Here is a 21,704-nt window from a genome sequence, read left to right as displayed (position 1 = left end):
GAGACACAGCAGAACAATTTAATGAAAGAGAATTTTATTAATCAGTTCATAAAATTAAGCCCATATTGAGGGAGTCTTCTCTCAAAGCATTTAGATCCAAACACTCAAAACTGCATAAAGTACAAAATGATAGCCCCCCCGACCATTCATAGATTATTACATTTATTAAATGTGTAAAACACAATCAGGCGAAAACCCGTCTTTATAAAAAAAGAACATTTTACACAATTTCAGCTGACTTTGAGCTCAAGGAACATGTTATTTCAAAAATGACTTTAAGCACGGGTAAAAATATATACTGTATCCATAAAAAAAAAAAAGATTTAAAAATTGTGTTCAAAACAGTCTTCTTGGATGAATGTGTTGAATTGCATCAGTCAGATGTGGGCTGATCAGAGATCAGTTTTCTTTTTCTTTGGGTTTAAAAAAAAAAGAATCCTGACCCTAGTCCAGCATTAACTGAGGTTAATATGTTCATGCACCAGAATTGAAGCCACTGCTAACACACCGTCTCTCGTCTTGCACTGATAAGCAATGGCCTTTAATCTCTGCTCGTCTATCATTTCTCATAACTAAAGGAAATAAAATGAGAAAAAGACAAAGCACTTCTAAACTTCTGTAACACAATAAACCTATAAATTGAAAATTCACCCCTACCCCCACATGCACCATATGAAAAACAAAAACAAAAAAAGTGATCCAAGAGATTGAGCACCACAAAATAACAGATCTTCACTAAATGTAGTTTTCTTTTACAGTAACACTCATATCAGCCAACATCTTCTCAAGAGTAGAATTTATGGACCAATTCTCCAAAGAGATTAAGTAAGTACCAGACTAAAGGGCTTTTTTCACTGGGAATCCCTACAGGTAATTAGTCTAAGATATGGTACTTAATCTCTGTCTGAACAACTAGCCTTTAATAGCTTAAGAGCTTACCACCTTTTTCTTGACCATGAATGTGAAAGAACAAGAGCTTATAAACCAAAACATTATCTTATAATTCAAAGAGTTTCCTGTTTGCATTAAGTAATGGCCATTGTTGAATCTTTTATTGATTTTGAGATGATACGCCTGTAGATACAAAGGATACATTTAAAAAGGGTAAGGGAGTGTAGGGGTAAAAATTGTTTAGAGAATTGCTAGAATCAATAAAGAAAATACGGTGACAGCTTCTTGCAGCTTTCACATTGGCCAATTTTTTTGCACATTTATTTTCAACTGTGAATGATTCAGACTCTCAAAAAAAAAAAAACCCAGCCAAATATATATCTCTGTAATCTACAGAGAAAAAAAAAAAAGACAGAAAAAAGCACCAATAATAAAAACCGTTGGTTAAAGATGTTCAGTGTTTCACTCTAACATGCGCTTTGAGAGTTCAATTTGATCAGTTATTACATCATTCCAAGAACAAAGAAGGAGCTTATTATTTTTCATCTCGACCTGTCGTTTACGGTTGATTACAATAGAATCATTATGACATCATAGATGCTCTGCCCCCACTGACTTGTACCACTTATAATGGAAGACAGGTGCCAAAATCCAAAAGGAAAAGTTAAAAATGTTAAGCAAAATAATCAGATAAATTAAAACCCCAAATATTTTAAGCCCATTTACGCATTTTTCTTAATCTGACCCTAATTTAGTAACAGTCTTAGCTTCTGTCAGAACAGGACTTTAGGACTGTAATTCAATTGTTCTATTATTAGCTTTTGGGAAACACACTGTAGAGCCACATGTAAATATAATTTAGTGTAACACTCTCTTAAAACTGCATGTACTGCCTGTAGAAAATTAGACACTCCATGTATCTGTGAGAATATAAAGCAACTTTCTCACATTTACAACTTCAGTATGGCAAGAAACAGGTGTAAAATGCCTAGCAAATTAAAGTAAAACACTATTACTTATAGCAGAAAATGGAGAAAAGTGTGAAGTACAAAATGTCCCACAAAACTGCATATATAAAACATTAAGTTTCACACTTAATTCAGAGGGGGACTGTAAGAAACAGGTAGCAAAAGTATGACTTTTACACTGAGAAACAGCATGAGCTGTCAGGTCCTGGTTTTCAACTCAGCAGAGGAATACTGTGGTCCACACCGGTCCCCTCAGAATCACTGATCAAAGAGGATGTTATATCAGACACTGTAAAAAAAAAACAAAAAAACACTTAAACATTTTGCAGAACTCTATAGCAAGGTTACAGACTGGCATGTAGTCGTGGTCGTTGTCATGTACACAGTGGTGTTTGGGTGCCTCTGACAGGTCCATCTGTTATATATAATCTAAATGTCACCATTTAAACCATGTTACAACATTGTTCTTGATATTGCAGGCTAGAATTAAAAAGGCAGCTCTTGCTATTTGAAAACTGCACTTGTTCAATATGTGAATTTGATATAAAAATAATTAATTTTAACTTTTATTCCTTATGTATTTTCTGTGCTAAAATGCTAACTCAATACAGCAGATTTTAGTTTTTGAGTTCATGCGTTTTTGCAAAATAGTGGTAATATGAAACTGACCAATAAACATATAAAAAAGGTACACGAAATATAGTTTGATTCCAATAACGCTGGATAAAATCTAATCGCTACCAATAACCAGAAATAAACCACTTATAAATAATCAGTCCTCAAATCTGTAGACTGATCATTACTGGAAATGTATCTAAGCGTTTTTCTTTTTTTTTTTCCCTTACCATGGTTATAGAGCCTCTTCTTTGCTGCTTGACTCCTCCTTCAGAGACACTGCATCAACAGTGGCCTCTTCTACATGAGCCAACATATCAGCCATTAGAGCCTCCTCCAGCCTCTTCCTCACACTGTACACCAGAGCCTCCTGCTTCCTGCAACACAGTGTTGTAATGGCACATCCTAACTTAGCATGACGTATGACCCATCAGCTTGGTTCAGTCGTAGCGCAGCTCGTAACACAGACAGTGACAAACTGCGCAACGTTAAAGTGACAGAAGGGCTGCATTAAAATACTCCTCCTGTAGTGGATGGACTTTTATTTTAAATGTATGCTGCCAGTAGACATGAATACACCAACCCCATTTCCAGAAAGGTTTTGAAAAATTCAATAAAAACTGAAATAAACACTTCATAAATTTCTTGAATATTTATTTAATAAACAAAAAAAAAAGATTTGAAATTCACTAACAAAACTAATTATATTTGTTAAATATAAATAAATTAAAAATGGATGCCTGCAGCACACTCAGAAACAGCCCAGGCAGACCCACAGTTTTCTGAAGTACTCCCAAGCCCATGTGGCTATCAATATTTATCAGTGTAGCATGACAGCTTCTTATGCAGTGCCATCTGAGGGCTCAAAGGTTACATTAGTGTCTAGCATGGTCTGGTATTTATCCAGATTCCCTGAATGTTTTTCATGAAATTGTGATTCAAAAATGTTTAATACAGTTTGAACTGCAACAATTCTCTCATGAGCTCTGGCATAAAGTGACGAGCAAAAACCCATTCTGCTTACAAAGACTGAGCCTTTAATTAACACTCATTTTCATCTTATATCCACCTGTTTATTAAGTAATGCTTCAAAACAAAATTGATTTTCTATACATTTTTACTTATCTTTTGCCAAGTACCCAACTTTTTTGGTGTGCTCCGAATAGAATTCTAAATTAACTTATGTTTACAAACTACAACCAAACTGATCCTGTGTAGTACTGCATGGAATATTTGACAACCTGAAAAATGCTTAGATTCCAGTTAAGCAATCAATATCAATACTGTCAATAAATATATGAAGATGATATTAGTTTTCAGTTCAGTAATAAATACCAACCACAGCCAATAGATGGTGGAATCAAGCAAACACCATCATGGAAGATTTAGCTGCTTGAAAAAATACTGTTCCATTACCAGAACCATTTTTAATGGAATAAAACAGTTAGCACTTAAGCGTGATGATCCCTTTTCGTTCTTTTGATTTACTACAATTAGTTATGGCTGTTTCACACAGGATTTTTCATGTTTGAATTATTGTACATAAAGTAATTCATGCATCATTCAGAATACTTGGATTTGCCCTTGTTTCTGTGCAGCTTTGAAAAATAAGTGCTGGTGTGTGGCCTGTGTTTGTGAACTGAGCTAAACTCTTGAAGCATTAAGACTGGGAGAGTAATATGTAGAGTAATATTAGTTTGTGCTAGTGTACCTGATGTCCTCATCTGTCACTGTGAAAGCCTTGCAGAGGGGCTGCGTGGTGTTGAGCCAGACTCCAGGGTTCTTCTCCACAGCAGCAGATAGCTGTCCTGTGATGGGAGCAGAGGTGGTATGCAGGGCACTGGCGATGGCTGACAGGAGGGTTTTATCCGTGTAGCCTGGGCCGACCCCTGTGGTGGAGGACACTTTCAGACATTACACAGTTTAAAAAGGGGAAATGAGGCACTTCAATCATTAAAAAAAAATCTTCATGCATGCAGATTGTTATTGTAATGTGTGTATGACGGTCACTAAACATATGAACATGTTTCTAGTTCTAAAATAGTTTTTGGAAAAGACTTGAGCTTGAAAACACCTAATGATAAAGGGCTGGTAAATAGCTATGAAAAATAACATACTACTGGATTTGATTCACAATAAACACACTTCTTACAAGACTGTCACATCAACTACAAATGTTCTTACTACAGAAAGATCTTAAAGAGAGATCAATCCCTGATGCAATCAGGTTAGGGTCAAGTTTCCCAACCAGACAATCACCTTGTAGGCCTTTGGGAAGATCCATAGTTTTCATTAACTCTTCAGCTATATCATACGCATTCAGTCCTGTAAGTTTCTTCTCCCAGAAGAGCTGAGGAAGATGATCACAGATTAGATTTGAATGTTCATGTTTAAGTTTTGTTTAGATTCTATAAAAATGTTTTTCAAATTTTATAATTTCAGATTAGCATGAACAAAGATCAGTCATGGTAGAAAGTGGTCCAACATTAAAAATTAAACATGGATGCAAAAAGTATACAACACTGTACTAAGACTGAAAAAAATACCAAAGTTTTGGGGATCTGTTCATTCATTTAGAAAACTCAGCTCTTGCCTGACAAACTTATATGATATGAAAGTGTCAAACAAATTTGAGTTTGAGTTCCTAACTTGTGTTTATTGATAGTCAGAAAACATGTTATTTCTTACTAATTCAACAACCTTTTAAACAAAGGTTTAAAAGACCGTTGGTCCCCCCCCCAACGGTGTTCGGAAACTCTAATAGGCGTCTTGCCTGTGACGTAGATGGTGGACAACACTCTAGAAGCTGCACTTAATTTAATGCAAAATGACGAAAAGGTGTGTTGTTTTTGGCTGCAATCATTCAATGTACAGTGGGACATCTGTGCACAAATGGCCCAAAGATCCCAAAATATCCAGAAAATGGACTAAATTTGTCAACTTTAAACGGGCACTCTAGAAAGGACCATCCGCTCACTCCGTTATCTGTAGCTCATTTCACTGGCGCTGTTCCAACAATACGGGCATGTAAGGACACCAACGAAAGGTGTTCAAGAGCCTCTGTAACATGGAGGTAAACAGGGTAAGGACACTCACTTCGCCTGTTTTAGTTGGTGTTAGTTAACGTTAGCTTGACTCGCTAAACTCGGTGGCTCAGATTATACTCGGCTACGTAGCTGCATTACGGAGGTTTATAGTGTCGGATGAATTCGAGTTCGACTTCGATCACATTTACAAGAATAACGGTGCCTCTACATTTGAGTTTAGCTTATTGCTAGGATATTGTCATGAATAATGTTGGTTATTTAGCTAGATACTGTCATAACACTCAGTCATAACGGTGTTTTACCGCGGCGTGGTTCAGCTGTTGTCCACCAGTGACGTCACGGTCGCGTTCAAGAATTTCCGTAGCGAGCTCGGGTTTTTCCGTCAATTTAATAAAATTGTCAGTTTTAAAGCAAATTAAGCTGCTATTTTCATTTTAATTCATACTTATATCTGTCAGTAACTACAATAATGTCAAATATTCATGGAGGTCCATTAAGTGGTGCTTAGCCTTTAAAGGTCTGTTTGGTTACCTGTCTTGGCTGCTCCACAGCCTTCTGAGGGTCAGACTTAACTTTGTTGTTTGGATGGTTTGTGACCTTGGTAACAGGCTGTTTGAAAATGGACGCGGTTTGTCTCACTGGTAGAGAGGTGTTCAGATCAGGCTTCCCCTTAAAATTAAATATTGAACAAGCAAAAATAAACCATGATTTACACATCATACGTGCAAGTATTAACAAGGTGCATAACATAGCTGTCCAGTTAAAAACATGCATCTCCATATTAGTGGATTTTTAATTTACTACATCTTCTGAACACAGCTCACATTCATAATGAATGAACCAATAGAAATGCTCTAAAATTAGTCGGCTAAACAAATTTTTACTCTGCCTTCCAACGAAAGTTAAGGTTTTTTCCTTCTCCTGTTAAGTTTCTATTTTGAGAGATACGTGTTTTTAATTGGACAGCGACGATAACTTATTTATAGAGAATAAATACATTAAACAATAAAATGCACCTAAAAAAAAGCCTTTGGGTTTCCCCAACTAACCTACCTTATTTGGGCCACTGTGGTCAAAGCGTGGACGCTGTCTGTTCTTGTTCAGTTTGCTCATAATCATTTTTCCTGTACGGAAATCAAAAGAGCTCAGGTCCAAAGAATTTCCAAGGTATCGGGCCAGTTGTGGCTTACTCCGAAATTTCTTTCCTGTGGGACTGTGTATACGAATGAAAATAACGTTAAAAAATTGGCCTTTACAGATTCAGGTTACAGAAGCAAAAGTCAAAACTGCGATCAATGGCTCGGGACGAATCCTCTCAGTTTTTCTGGAAATCCCAACATCCCGATGTATTAACATGTGCAGTACTTTAGTTTGCAAGATTAAGTCACAACACACATTTGTTAAGAACGAAAACGATAATGGTGATCAAAGAAAAATTCATTTTTTGCAGTCGTAAAAACTCAATACCAAAGACAGCTACAGTCTTGGAGAACTTAAGACAAAGTCGTTGCCTTTTGAAGCGCCCGTATAATCCTTTAGAGTGCTAAAGCGAGATGGTTTCCAAAGTTTATAATTTACTTTCCACTGTCTGTGTCATACATGATGCGTACACGTTATCTCATGGTTAGTAGACACATAGGACAATATTTGCGTGAACTATAGTGACCTCTGGCTTCTATCACCACCACTGTAATAAATTTTAATCAGAGCTCTGATTTGGGACATTTCTCAACAATGAATCATTTCACATCAAACCCCTCTGAATAACTGGTTTACGTTTCCCTTTAATAAGCTCTACCACTCATTTTATTGTTCTGAGTGGTGCGGTACTGGGTCAGTATCCATCCAATCAGCTTCTACAGGTGAGAGCCAAGAAATATACAGACCCAAGCAAAAGTGTGGACACTCCACAAAGCAGGATTTCTCATTTTAGCTGAATACACCCAAAGTGAAGAATAAAAAAAATGCATGCTTCACCTTTTTTGCTCAAGTTATCAGGTTTACTGAGAAATCCTTTTGTGGAAAACACACTTTGATGAAATTAGAGGTTTTCCTGAAGTAAGAATAAGTACACATCCAGCTCTGCAGGTTTTGCGAGTAACCTGCCATGTTCAACACAGCAAATAAACTGAATGTGTGATTACAACATTCTGCAGAATTATCAGAATTACTTGGGGGTTCTGCTGAAAGCAGATTTTTTTTTTTTTCAGTTTAGCCTGATAAGCCCAGGTTAAACCTGTCCAGTAGGAACAGAACTGTGGGACTTTCTTATTGGACAGTCCTCGATTCTGGGCTAAAGTTATTTGGTTAACTGAGACTTCCTGCGTTGTAGAAGAGCCCCTTGTAGATGTGTTTGCTTTGAAAATGAGCAAATGTGTGTATATTTCTAGCCATAACTAAGTCAATTAATTCAGTAAAGTTTAGGAATACGATTTCTAAGTGGTTAACCGTGCACTCCAGTAATCAAAACAGCCAGAAAGCTTTTCAAACTGCAGCACAGCCTGAGCACACAGGCTCCAATAACAATAACAGTTAACAAACAGCGCTAACCACACCGGGGAGCTGGCAGCTAGCTAGGTGGCTAAACTATATTTCTTAATATAGCCCAGAGTCAGACCGCAGAGACGAGTCTGAAGTAAAGCATTTCAGCTCTTCAGAAGTGATCCAACAATAAACTATATGTTTGCTGAGGGTAGTTTAATCCTAGAGCTGGAAAAGCCGTACTTCTGAGCATTAAGCTGTTAGCCGAGCTAACATTCTCCCCCTGGCTGAACCAGCAGCAGTACCTAAAATAATAGACATCGCTTTTCCCCGCGGACAAGCCCGACTTTCTGGTCACTTCTTCCCTTTTCCAACCATTCGGGAGAGCCGAGCACTCCCACCTTTTCCTCTCCATGCTTCTCTCCGCAGCCTGGCTCGCAGAAAATCGCCGAAATGGAATAAACACGGTTAGGATGCCTCCTGCACTCTCTTCACCTCATGACCTCCCACTACTCACCAGCAAGGAGTCGTTTTGCAGCCAATTGAATCTTTTGAATCGATTCTTTCAAATGAATACTGGGAGTCGACTCGCATTTGAGTGCTTTTAGGGTAGACTAATTGGATTATTTTTGAATTACATTGTGACACATAGTAAATCCACTAAAGACCCCCCCTCCAGAGAATATCGTGTTTGACCGGGCTCACATGTCTGTGTGGGACTGTTTTATACACGAGATCAGTGAAATAACCAGTTTCAAACGACATAAGCATAAAAAAAATCAATCCCATCATCTCATGAGGTGAGACTCACACAACTGGTGAGTGTAAATGGAGATAGACTAGCTGAATATTCATAAATCCACATTTAGTGGTTGAAGGCAAAGATGTAGTCACTTTTGAGGATATTTTCTTGGAGAAAAAAAACCTTCTCACCACATCAATTTATTGAAAACAGTTTAATCTGACCATAAAATGACTTCCTCCCACAGTCCAAAAACACACGTTGGTAGGTGGATTAGCGATAAGTGTCTGTAGGTGTGAGTGAGTGTGTGTTGCCCTGTGAAGGACTGGCGCCCCCTCCAGGGTGTAATCCCGCCTTGCGCCCTATATAAATACAAAATCAATTAATTGTTCAAGAAAACACTTATTTATGAGGGCGATTTACCTAAAACTTTAATAACTGTTCTCAGACCGAAGCACAATTCAGTTACTAATGATGGTTTGATGATACTGATGTTTAAAATGTGGATCTGAGTTTAAATGGCAGGATGGAACTGGTGTCTGTGTGGAATAAACCAGTTTTATTTTGCATTTACAGATTATTTTGCAACAAAATCAATATATTCATTAGCAACAAAACAGAAATTAGACTCGATGGTTCATTAGTCCGTTCCATGCAGTGGGCTTTGCCTGTGTCTCCTCTGTTATCCCACGTTAACATGTTCATCTTGATCCAATCCAACCTCAGCAAATGACTGACCTAGAGTGGAGGGAGAAGTATAACAGTCAGTTTATATTTATCCTTATGCCACAACATGACATAGTCTGGAACAGAGATTCACATCATTATACAGTCTTCAGTTTGTGCACTCCTGGTTAAGGCTTTAGATTTTGAACCACGCACTGTTTGCCATTTCAAAAAGTCAGTGACCAAGTAAACAGTCTCTCTGTTGACCTGAAATATGAGGTGAAATATCAGTTGCAGAGAGGCAGAGGAGCTGGTAACACCTTGAGGTCTAAGATGACATTAACTCTGAGTCACTTTGACTTGGAATTCAGCAGCAGGGATCTGATTGGTGACATTAACCACAAAGTCAGAAAAAGATCAGGCCCAAGGCAAAAAACCCAGTCACGTTAACTCTCCAGCTGCTTTGTTTGCCTGCGCATAATAACAGGCTTGTGTTTAGTAGGGAAAAGACTACTATTCCCCAATTAGGGAGTGTGCCTACTAAAGCAAAAACTAAACTCTGCAAAACAAAGTCTAAAGCATTTTTCCATTGTGAACATTTAAAACGTAATAGAAAACTAAATAAAGATTATGAAAAGGCTTAGAAAATAGATTATATAACGTCCCCAAGGCTGAAAAGCTATTAGAGGACCAGCATGTCCTAATGTCACAGGACACTACAGAACAAACTACTAATATACAATGAACCTCATTCATCAAAGTAGCACAAAGACAATTCTGATTCTAAAATGAGAACATGCACACACATTAACTGACACTGTAATAAGGTATGTGATGTACATTTTCTTTGAGATATATATGGGTCCTGGGTTTGGGGGTTTAAGCCCCACCTCAGGTGAATTTCTGTGAGGAGTTTGTGGTGTTCTCCCAGTGCCTGTGTGGGTTTCCTCTGGTTGCTCCAGTTTCCTCACACAGTAGTTGGTGGTAGTGGTGGGAAATATGGCCTAAATATCCTAATATTTCAGGGTATATTGGTGATAACAATATTCTTGACAATATGACAAACCACTGAAAAACACTTTATTCATTTCGAAAACAGACTACAGCAACAAAAACATTAAATTCATAATTATATAAAATTAAATATTATTATAATGCATGTCATATTATGGGTAATTTCATAACGTCATTATGTAAATGAGTCAGAATATCACCATTATCACAATATACATTTTTTATTGTTTTAAAATTTATGATGATCTTATTGCAAACAATACGATATGGCACAGCCCTATCAGGTGGCATGGATATTCCAAGTTGTCTCTAGGTGTGAGTCGATGTTGCCATGCGATGGACCGGTGCCTTGTCCGTGGTGCACTCCTGCATTGCGCCAGTGTTTCCGGAGTGCCCCCAGACCCACCTCACCCCTGAAATCTTTATTTTAGGAAAATTAATCACGCAACATCATAACATTACTGTATTAAATAAAGCAAAGGTTTGTTTATTGTCACTGGTACGCTACTGAAATGTCTGCGTGATGCCAGGCAGGATGGGGAGTGACCTGAAGCTGACTCCTCAACTGCACACAAATCCCCACTTGTTTCCATGTCACATTAAAGTGTCATGTATCAGGTAATAAACGGCTTGTACATAATTAATTGCAGTCAGGTCTTAGCAGCTTTAATTGGACTGTATCCATTATTTGGCCTAAAGCAACACCAAATACTTACCATCAAGTTCAAACTTGTTATCTAGTTATCCTTCTTGAACTTGCCGTTGATGTACGGCACGTAGTCCAGGATCAGTCTCCAGTCTGTAAAATGGACAAGTGCAATACCTCCAACTCCTCCCCATAAAGTCATAGTGGGAACCCTGGGGAGAAGGGAAAAAAACAGAGGTACTCATACAGGCAAAGACCATGATATTTAACATCTAGATTAACTGAAAGTTTTCCTAAAAGGGTAAAGCAAAATGAATAAATAAATAAAAAATAAAAAATACAATATTTCTGGCACAGATCAGCCACTTAAGATTTCCAATTCAATAGTTTTAAATTAAAGTGAAGCCCATTTGAAAGAAGGAAATATTAAGAAAATTCACTGTTGGACAGCTCTTAATTTTGGATAAATTAAACACTTAAAATTCCATAAAAGGCTTTTAAGGTGGAACTGAAATGTGGAATATGCGAATTACATGTATATTTACAATAATTATTTATTGTCTTCCTATTATGACGTCACTCATATAGACAAAGTGGCTTCAAAACACAGAGTAATTAAATAAACAACAACTAATGAGCAATTTTTGTCAACTTAAGCCTGAGAAAAAAACACGAACCATCACTCGCTGCTAAAGGCTAACGTTAGCCCGACATACTGTCAATAAGAGTTTAAAAGAGCTGAAGTGCGTGGAGCTCCGCACACTAAGTTTCTGTGTTCTATTAGAGCCGCGTCTGTAGGTGAAGAAAGTAATGGAGATAAAAGTAACTATGGAAACTGGGGTTAACCGTCAGCACTCGGTCTCTCAGTGCTTAAAGCGGGGAGGTCACCAAGGACACAACCGCCTCACACTCGGACATAAGCCGCACTTCAACCCACACGAACACCCAGGACAGCGGCGTCAAGGTCCTTACCACGTCCTCGCAATAGAGACATACTTCTGTCCGACAATTTTTGAGAGCATTGTCCTGTAGTCTCTCTCTCTCTCAGCGACGGGAACCGAAACAGAGCACAGAGCAGAAGGAGAGATGGAGCTCAACAGAGGCGACCTTAACAGGAAACACTAGCACATTTCATAATAAAAGTCAGACTATTATTAGTCGAGATTGACATTTCATAATAAAAGTCCGACTCTTATTACTCGGGATTCAATCTGAAAAGTCTTAAAAAGAAGAGCATAAACCGGAACTATCAATCATTTTACTTTTTCCTCATTGGCAATAACTCTACTCAATATATAATAACAAAAATACCAAATTAATTATGGTGAACAAAAGGTAATTATTGAATGTCTGCAATTTTTTGAATATTTATGTAAATTTTAGGGTGTCACAGTGATGCAGCAGGTGGTATGTTGCAGTCACACAGCTCCAAGGACCTGGGGGTTGTGGGCTCAAGTCCCACACCAGGTGACTGTATGTGAGGAGTTTGGTGTGTTGTCCGTGTTTCCTCTGGGTGCTCTGGTTTCCTCCCATGGTCCAAAAACACGTATAGGTTGATGAATTGGTTACTCAAAGGTGTCCAAAGGTGTGAGTGTGCATCACCCTGCGAAGGACCAGGGTGTGTTCCCACCTTGTGCCCAGTGATTCCTGGTAGGCTCCAGACCCACCACAACCCTGAATCGGATACACGGTTTTAGACAATGAATGAATGTTCAATTTTGTTAAATGAACAGAAATTCAATAATTGAGGTGTGGTCTGAATGCAGTTTATTCTAATGACTTCTGTGCAAGTTATGAATGACCCACTTATAGACAGCAATTTATTATGTGTCAAAGCGTTGACAAAATAAATGTCTCCTTGAAGTGTTTTTCTTTTCTTTATTCGGGTACATAAGTCATAATAATAAAAAAAAAAGACAGACATTGAAAAAAATGTATACTTCTGTTATTAAAAATGGCACATTTATTGCTACGTCATATACATAACAGTTCTGAATAGCTACTTTATATAAAAAAATAGGAAAGTGGAGGCACTTTGGGGACCAAAAAAAAAACTTCCCCAATGTCTGGAGTCAGCAGATTCTACAGATGTCAAAGGACTGAAAGGGACTGCTTATAAAACCCAAGAAAAAAAAAATAATGAGGTTTTTGCACTTGATTTCCAGGATAGGATCTCCACACAAAGCCAGTGTTAGGACACAGCTAAGTCAAATTCTGAATGCGTTATGAGACTTAATCTGGTACTTGGCATGTTTGAACTCAAAGTGCCTTAACTGCTCACTATTGTGCTGGCCATAAATCTAGATTTGACTAATCCCAATTCATTTTTTGACTAATCCAGGCTCAACCTGTCAGTACATTTCCATTAGTTTAAATTTTGAGAGAGAGGTTCATACTCATAACTCATAACTCCTGCTTAAATTGATGCAACTTTTTTTGAGCGCTCATAGGGAGCAACTGCCTCAATTTGAGGCACAGCGTCATTCAATCGATTTTAGAATTGGGCGCACATAGTTTAAACCCATGAAATGTCAGCATGCAGAATGATATTCCATTTGGACATGAATATTATTAAAACTGTGCAACTGAGTTTCATACAAATTACAACAGTGAACACTCACATATCCAGATGTTCTTTTGTATTTGTCATAATTACTGGCTTAAAAGCCACCAAAAATTTATGAAACCTTTTTTTTTTTCCCCACTGTACTTCATTTAGACCATTCATGCCTGTTACACATGCTGGTGAATGCATCGTTGTGGTCAATGCTGAGTATCTATACTGAACAAAATACAGGAAACGTACTTCATTATTGATCAGAATCAGGACTGTGCACCACTGAGCACATTAAAAACTAAACAGGGAACGTGTTTACAAAGAAAGTACTTTTATTTGCCCAGAAGAGCAAAAGTTCATTTTAAGATACACTAAAAATTCTCATGCCCGTCTTCATGTGAATTTATAAAATATCCTCAAGTAAAGCCACCGAAAAACATGTGACATTTTAATTAAAACCTGACTTCAGGACTAAACTGAAAAAAAAAACAACAACAAAAGAATAATAATGTGCAGGCACTAGTATGTTATCACTCCCCAGTGTGACCCCCTTTAGGTGCAGTTGGTCAGTCGGGAGAATGAAGAAGGCCACCCTTATCTCTCACTAACAGTTTCCAACAATTTAGATCTTTGCAAAAAGCAAACGTATACGACTCTAAACATCTTGTTTTAAAGGAATGATTCTGGAAAAAAAGTCGAATTTTGTAAAATTTTCCACTTACCCCAGACAATCCACATTTAACTGCTTTAGATTCCCGCTAGAGCTCTGAGACTAATGGTGCTAACAAACACGGACTTTCCCATAAAATACAGCTTCCCTCTGCGTGTACACAGTGCAACGGACTATCAAATCTCAGCAAAAGACCCGTTTTGTAGACAGTGTTCAGCTACAGTTGCGTTTGTTCATAGTTTAGCTTCCTGTGGGGGGTTATTAACACATTTGCGTGATCAAATAAGCATCCATGGCTTAACTTTTTACAAGTGTACAAGGTTAGTGGTGTGAACTGATTTTTCCGAAAATCATTCCTTTATGAGAATTTGTTTTGACTGAAGAACACTGTTCAAAATATTTGTTGAAATGTGGAATCAGTATCCTGTTACCTTTCGGTTGACTGAAAACATGGCTTTTATAAAAAGGATTCACAAAGGTGGTGCAACCACAATACTATAATTACAATTTGTTTGATTCTGAGGGCCTCAACCAATAATAATAATAATAATAAAAAAAAAGTATACTTGCAGTGACCCAAACCCTCTAAATAACTGGAGCAATGGCAAAAAAAGGAATATTCAATAATGAATAGGCAAAGGTTGGCTAAGTTCTATTCCATGCCCTTTCATTAAAACACATCATCAAAATGGCAAAAGAAATATCAATTACATTTGTTCCTGGCATCAAACGCTAGGATTTTCCCACATATTTGTAAAAGATCAAAAGGTAAAAATAACATTTAGATGAATTTTATATATATAAAAAAAGGAAATGAAATGTAAAGTCAACAGTTTAACAACATGGGGATCTTCTCATGAAGACCCAACGTAATTGTTCAAATAAGCCATTATCTATCTTTCTCTATTTCGAAGAAAAATATTGTCCAGAAGTGGCAGTTCATATCGGTTGACACTATCCATTATTCAACTCAACAAAACACACAAACACCCCTGACATGAGTTAAGCAAATATACTGACCCAGCCCACCCCCAAAGAAAAGTGTATGTCATTTGTCTTCACTTTACTCCAAATCCAAATCCATCTCAGGCTTGTACGGAAACATGCTTAAGCATAAATGAAATAAACGTCCAAGACAATTCCCTCAGACACTGGAGCAGCAGGGAGAAGGATCCAGGGTCAAACTTGTGGCTGAACGACACAATGTGGAAACTCTTTGCTGCTGAAGGAGCATATGGAAGCTTGACAAGATGTTTTTGGATGAAGAGGATGGCAGGACTCGAGCGCCGACTTACATGCGCTAGTCCTGCAAATATATTAAAGAGGTGTTGATGCTTTGGCTGACATAGCAGGGTGTCAATGGGTTCCAGTCAAGGTAGGTACACAAGCTCGGATGCTTGGTGTTAATGCGATAAACTCAAGCTGAATTTGGGGAGTTTATAAAATCCAGCTTTTCTTCTCATTCAACTTCTGCTTTTGCTGTGAAGTGAAATGGTACAAAAGAATGATAGTCTATGGATAAAAAAAAAAAAAAACATAACAAAACAAAACCCACAAAGCTGATATTTCTGTTCCCTCACCGGAGACCTTGACTACCCAAAAACTGTGTTGTAGGTAAGTGTCCTCTTTTGAGGCCACTGTCAGGCGTAGTTGGACCTGTCCATGTTTCCAGCAAATACTTGGAATCAGCTGAAACTGGTAGAGGTTGATGGATCCATGTGTTTTATACTGAACAAGAAAGGGTGTGCCTTTTGCTTTTTCTCCTTATCAACACAGATAAGACAGCTGTTGAGTCTGTGGGGAATGGCTGTCTAGTTTTCGACTGAATCACATCAGTCCTGGTAAAATTCACCATTGCTCCCAGAAATGTAAGCAAGTGTGCCTTAAAAGAAAAAAAAAAAAAAGAAAAAAAAAAAAAGAAGACGAAGAAGAAAAAAAAAGAACCCAGAGCAAATACCCTTGTTCTATGTGCTCAGAGAGTTCCTGTCTCTCTTCCTCAGCAGTGTTCTTCAGGATGCTTCAATGGTCCATGATGTGTGTGTTTGTGTGTGCAGTTGTAGGAGCTGTGTGTCAGTTTTCACCAAAGCGTGTGGTATTTTGTCCGTTTAAAAGATTATTTGCACAGTCAGGGTACGTGTGCATGCACACTGAGACGGTACATATGAGAGTAAGGCCACATCTGAAAGCACTGTTTACAATCTGTGGGGGCAAAAGAAAGAAAGCATGAGAGAAGGCAAATTAGGGTTATGGAATAACAGGCATATTTTACATAAACAGAAAGTACACTGTACATGGTTAAAACCTATATGTTCATTCATTCATTCATTATTTGTAAGCGCTTATCCAGTTCAGGGTCGCGATAGGTCCAGAGCCTACCTGGAATCATTGGGCGCAAGGCGGGAATACACCCTGGAGGGGGCGCCAGTCCTTCACAGGGCAATATACACAGACCCACGGACACTTTTTAAGTCGCCAATCCACCTACCAACGTGTGTTTTTGGACTGTGGGAGGAAACTGGAGCACCCGGAGTAAACCCACACAGACACAGGGAGAACACACCAACTCCTCACAGACAGTGGGAATCGAACCCACAACCTCCAGGTCCCTGGAGCTGTGTGATTGCGACACTACCCGCTGCACCACCCCTACCTATATGTTGCCCATCCTTAAACAAGCTGCTGCAATTTTGATGAGTAACAGACTTTTTAAACTGCTAGGTTAACACTTGCTTCCTAGAGATTGATTATTATTTAGTTTTAGCCAGAGTAAAAACAACATTAAAATGTAATAAAATTTAACCCCACACCCATCATTGGTGTTCATATCAAATTCTTCATAATGTTCTCATCCAAAGCAATTCTATATTCTGCCTTTGGTATCAACTACACATTGTCAAATTTCGGTTATGCGGAACTGTCATAAATCACTTACATAAATATTACATATGACTGTGCCCATCTCCACCCAGCCCGGGGTGGCCTCCTCCCAGAGGCATCTGAGGATCTCCCCCAACACCGGTCACCTTTTCCTCCTCTCTCCTTTTCAGACACGCTGCTTTTGGATTCAGGTTACGTTCTGTGGTGAGTCAAGACAGACAGAGAGTCACATCAGAGATTACAGAATTGGTCTGATACCTCACGCTTTGTCAGCACACTTCAGCAGAGACAGCCCTGACATGGAATAACAGTGCAGATAAGGAGGGAAGCAAAAGCAGTTACATATAGTGTTTCACATCACGGCACAGAATGGCAGGTATGGGATGTAACAGTGATAAGAAGACAGAAGGGTTGAAGCTCTAGGTTTCAGTTACAAAAAGGCTAATAATGCTATTGGTGAATGAAAGCTAATAGGCAGTAGTTGGCATGATGCAAATAGCATCATGCTAATGACAGGGTAGCTTAAGCTGATATTTATTCTCAGTCATGTTAGCATGTTCTACCAGACAGATAGCTTTAGCATGAGCATGGCAGAGGTAGAGTGGACAGGTAGAGGAAGATTGTAAAGCTCAGGAACAGTCATGAAGCAAAGCTTCCAATGGCAGCGATGACTGTGGCTGCATGTATAAAGCCTTCTATTAAGACCCCATTCTCCACAGCGCAGGCAGAAGTGAAATCCACGTTTGGGATAGTCCTGGCTGTTGAAACCCTACCTCTGACCTGCCTCTCCAGGCTCAGGATGACCTGCACAGCCTGCTGCAGGATGATAAGCTTGGTCTGGGCCTTGTCACTCTTCAGGTGCAGCTGGCACATGCGACCCAACTCCCGGAAGGCTTCATTGATGTCGCGTACACGCACTCGTTCCCGAGCATTGTTGGCCAAACGCCGCTCCCGGTCCCGCTGCTCCTTCTCCTCCACTGACAAACACTCCTCCGACACACTGCTGTCAGGGCCAACCGAGTGTGCATTAATGATGCTGTCAAGAAATTAACTTGCTGGCTAACCGGTTAACACTAAATCATCTCATAGGCCAAGTGTTCAGCATCTCTGATGTTAAGAGTTTGCTGCATGCTAATACTTAAAGCCCTGCAGGACACTGACTTACTTTAGCCTTTGTGCAGTTCACCAGGAATCACTTTCAAAGCTCAGAATCGGTAGTGTAAAATAAGAACCATCAGGGTAACATTTGCTGTTTTCAAACATGAGGAATGCTTTATACAGCACCACTACAAGGAACAGCCTTTGTATTTCTAGGTAAGCAATTTTGTAGATTAAGGATTTACATGTTTCCTGATCACTATAAAAAAACTCTTCACTTTCAGCCAAGTATAATAGCTCTTAATGGTCATTTAGTGTCCACTAAGGGGCCGAGATAATACCTACTGAGTTCCATATCAGGACTGGAAGGGTTTACTTGGTATTTCCCAAAAGAGTGTGCATATTCCTATACTATTCACATCAGTAAACCTTCTCATTAAACGTGTTTGAGAGAAAGAACTGGCGGTTTATCATCTTGAGGCTGGAGGAGGAGGCCTGGAGTGAGGGACTGAGTGGAGCAGAGCGGAGAGAAAGAGGTGCTTTGAGGAAAATGAAGGTGGCCTTTTTTTCTTCAAGGAATAATTTTTCCTTTCTTCTTTTCACATCGCAAACCGTCAAGATGTCCGAGAAAACGAAAAGAGACGATCAGCTTTATATAAATATTAAACACGAGCTGAAAATTTGAAATTTGTCTGGTGGTTTTGTTCTGTTTTTTGGAGAATGAGGGCCTCTGGGGCTGCCATTGAGCAAAAGGTGAGACAAGAGGGGTGGGTAAGGAAAAGGAAGAGAGTAAAAATGTGTTAGGGGGGAAAAAAAAAAAAAAGCAATGCACCATCTGCCATGTACTGTATGGACAAACAAACACTGCAATGGAGAAAGCTAAGTACAGAGGATAGGGACTGATATCTCATCATAAACCCATCCCATGGCACAGGGATGTGTTTATTAGTGATGAGATTGAGCTCACTGCTGCAATCTGCAAGGAGAAGCGAGAAAAGGAGAAGAGGAGGACTGGCGATGATTTAAAAAAAGCATGATGACCTGGCAAAAAAAAAGAGATGGTGGGATTGGGAAAGTGATTAAACATGGCAGACTTTAACATGCAAAAAACAAACAAACACAAAAAAAAAAGCTGCTGCAAACAGAAAAATCGACAAAAGCAAAGTTAATATAACCAATAGAGTGAAACGCAGGGCAAAAATGGATCAGCTGTTAACAAATATGTCCCTGTAGTATGCTGTAGGTCAGTTCAGTATCACTGCTATCCCAGAATACAGTAGGAAAAAAGCAAAAGTGACAGAATTGAAGCTAAAACCAACAGCATAGTTTGTAAGAGAATTCAAGGATGGACACTGCTAAAGTAATTTACTAAACTACACACCTACGGACACATTTTATATTTTAACATCACACTATGTTAGAGTCAAAGCCATGCAACACTGCTGTCAGCGATATTAAAATACGTTTTGAGTAAGGCACATTTAAAATAGAAAAACTGCCCTCCAGCTTAGTAGTAAAATTCATTAACTCATTATCTGTAACCCTTATCCAGTTCAGGGTCGCGGTGGGTCCAGAGCCTACCTGGAATCATTGGGTGCAAGGCAGGAATACACCCTGGAGGGGCCGCCAGTCCTTCACAGGGCAACACAGACACACACACTCACACCTACGGACACTTTTGAGTTGCCAATCCACCTACCAACGTGTGTTTTTGGACTGTGGGAGGAAACCGGAGCACCTGGAGGAAACCCACGCGGACACAGGGAGAACACACCAACTCCTCACAGACAGTCACCCGGAGTGGGAATCGAACCCGCAACCTCCAGGCCCCTGGAGCTGTGTGACTGTGACACTAACCTGCTGCACCACCGTGCCGCTAGTAGTAAAATTTTAAGAGCTAATTTACCAATATCTTGAAGAAGACTACTTACAGTGAAAATAAAAAGAAATATTCTTTATAAAATGTTTTTAACATTTTTAGTGTAACCTTCCAGTTAAATATTGTGATAACATTTCACTGTATTGCTCAATCCTAATTATTAGTCAATGAGAAATGAGCATTAAACAAAATCCACATTCTAAATATGTAAAACTTTCATTTTCACAATCACGAAATCCTGCACGCAGCAGTTATTGGACATCTAGTACCAGGCTTCGTATGTCAATTACACAAAATTGTACAGACATGAAGCTGCCACTGTTCCTAAATACCTACTTAGGGAAACCTGCAGATGTCAACAACAAATTGTGCTAAACTTGAAAACTGTGAGAAATGTTAGTGACTTTCTGACTGAAGACAGACAGTGACTGGGTGAGCAGGAAAATAACCAGACAAGACAGGATTGGGAATGAAAAGCGTGAGTGAAGGACAAAAAAACAGGCACAAGACAGGTACATGGCCATGCAGCATTGACACACAGACCTACAACATACAACAATGTACAGACACTGCAGAAAGCCCCATGCCACTCTATTCGGCGACCAGCCCCACTTCGAAAAGGTAAAACAGGCTTGTGCACCCTCTCCAACAAAAAGCACTACAACTCTGCACACTTAAATTACCACACACTTGCCTCAAACAGGAGCTTTACTTAGTGTGGATTTATGCCTGCAGTTTGCACAGTGCTCATAAGTGGGAAATAAGCTTCCACTGTCAGGTAAATAAAACATATGGCTCCAGAAGTGGACACTGAAAAAGCATTTCTGTAAATTAGATCACTTCACAAGCCAGCTTAACCCTTCTCTAAGCAGGTCTGCCAGCCCACCCCACAGTCACATCTCCACCGCTTGGAAGCGCATGATGCTGCGCCACCTCTCGTTTTTGCAAGAGTTTGCGTTCCCACCCCACGAGGTCAAGAGCCCACTGACCTCGCACTTGCTGCTCCAGGTTGAGAATTACGCTAACAGCCTGGTGCAGGATGAGCAGCTTGGTCTGCGGTTTCTCATTGCTCAGGTGCAGCTGGCACATGCGTCCCAGCTCTTTGAAGGCCTCGTTGATGTCGCGCACACGGAGGCGCTCTCGAGCGTTATTGGCCACACGCCGCTCTTTCTCCCGCTCCGCCTTCACCTCCACCGGCAAGTCCTCGTCGTCCTCACTAAGCTGACTTAGGGGGCGAATCAGGAGGACAGAAGGAAGGGGTAACATGGGAGGGGTTACAGTCACAACAAAAGTACGCTTATTATGATGCCGGAAATGGCGTGTGAGTGACTGCAAGGGATTGAGGGTGAATATTGTGATGCAGGTTAACGCTCATCTTTTCTGAAACACAGATTATGGTTGTCCTCAAGCACTCTTTGAATGGTTATTTTTAAATGAGGTAGTTCTATTTCAAGGCAAAACTGCCATATCAGTAATAGATACAACAGACTTTACTTATATTACAGCATTTACTTATGTTCCCTGTGATTCTTGTCAAGCCAAATTATTTTGTC

General features: G+C 39.3%; 3 protein-coding genes across 8 annotated transcripts in view; all 3 read right to left on the bottom strand.

Moving 5' to 3' along the window:
- Positions 1-14: 14 nt before the first annotated feature.
- On the bottom strand, positions 15-8,512 carry LOC136677920 (methyl-CpG-binding domain protein 3-like). 4 transcript variants are annotated; one of them, XM_066655628.1, is made up of 7 exons: positions 8,308-8,494; positions 6,575-6,734; positions 6,053-6,190; positions 4,734-4,824; positions 4,186-4,378; positions 2,705-2,851; positions 15-2,148 (listed from the first exon to the last, which is right to left on the bottom strand). In XM_066655628.1, the coding sequence occupies exons 1-6, from the start codon at positions 8,415-8,417 to the stop codon at positions 2,710-2,712; spliced, it is 834 nt and encodes a 277-aa protein (XP_066511725.1). In that variant the 5' UTR covers positions 8,418-8,494; the 3' UTR covers positions 15-2,148; positions 2,705-2,709. The 4 variants fall into 4 exon arrangements, with proteins under 4 accessions (XP_066511725.1, XP_066511726.1, XP_066511727.1 ...); XM_066655629.1 differs by having other exon boundaries at positions 16-2,148; positions 4,186-4,363; XM_066655630.1 differs by having other exon boundaries at positions 17-2,148; positions 8,404-8,512.
- A 454-nt stretch (positions 8,513-8,966) lies between these two features.
- Positions 8,967-12,190, bottom strand: LOC136679090 (cytochrome b-c1 complex subunit 10-like). 2 transcript variants are annotated; one of them, XM_066657374.1, is made up of 3 exons: positions 12,043-12,190; positions 11,141-11,282; positions 8,967-9,482 (listed from the first exon to the last, which is right to left on the bottom strand). In XM_066657374.1, the coding sequence occupies exons 1-2, from the start codon at positions 12,090-12,092 to the stop codon at positions 11,162-11,164; spliced, it is 171 nt and encodes a 56-aa protein (XP_066513471.1). In that variant the 5' UTR covers positions 12,093-12,190; the 3' UTR covers positions 8,967-9,482; positions 11,141-11,161. The 2 variants fall into 2 exon arrangements, with proteins under 2 accessions (XP_066513471.1, XP_066513472.1); XM_066657375.1 differs by lacking the exon at positions 8,967-9,482 and adding an exon at positions 10,560-10,844.
- Positions 12,191-12,960: 770 nt separating this feature from the next.
- LOC136679205 (transcription factor E2-alpha-like) overlaps positions 12,961-21,704 on the bottom strand; it is a 33,908-nt gene continuing 25,164 nt past the window's right edge. For both annotated transcript variants that reach the window (XM_066657600.1, XM_066657599.1), the window contains 3 exons: positions 21,141-21,376; positions 17,230-17,373; positions 12,961-16,496 (listed from right to left, as the gene is read on the bottom strand). In XM_066657600.1, coding sequence (XP_066513697.1) covers positions 17,237-17,373; positions 21,141-21,376 — 373 coding nt within the window. In that variant the 3' untranslated portion in view covers positions 12,961-16,496; positions 17,230-17,236. The remainder of the gene's footprint in view (positions 16,497-17,229; positions 17,374-21,140; positions 21,377-21,704) is intronic.

This window comes from Hoplias malabaricus, chromosome Y (genome assembly GCF_029633855.1).
Source record: "Hoplias malabaricus isolate fHopMal1 chromosome Y, fHopMal1.hap1, whole genome shotgun sequence".
Lineage (NCBI taxonomy): Eukaryota > Metazoa > Chordata > Actinopteri > Characiformes > Erythrinidae > Hoplias > Hoplias malabaricus.
The sequence above is the reverse complement of the archived record's forward strand: the minus strand, read 5'-3'. Positions and strand labels throughout refer to the sequence as shown.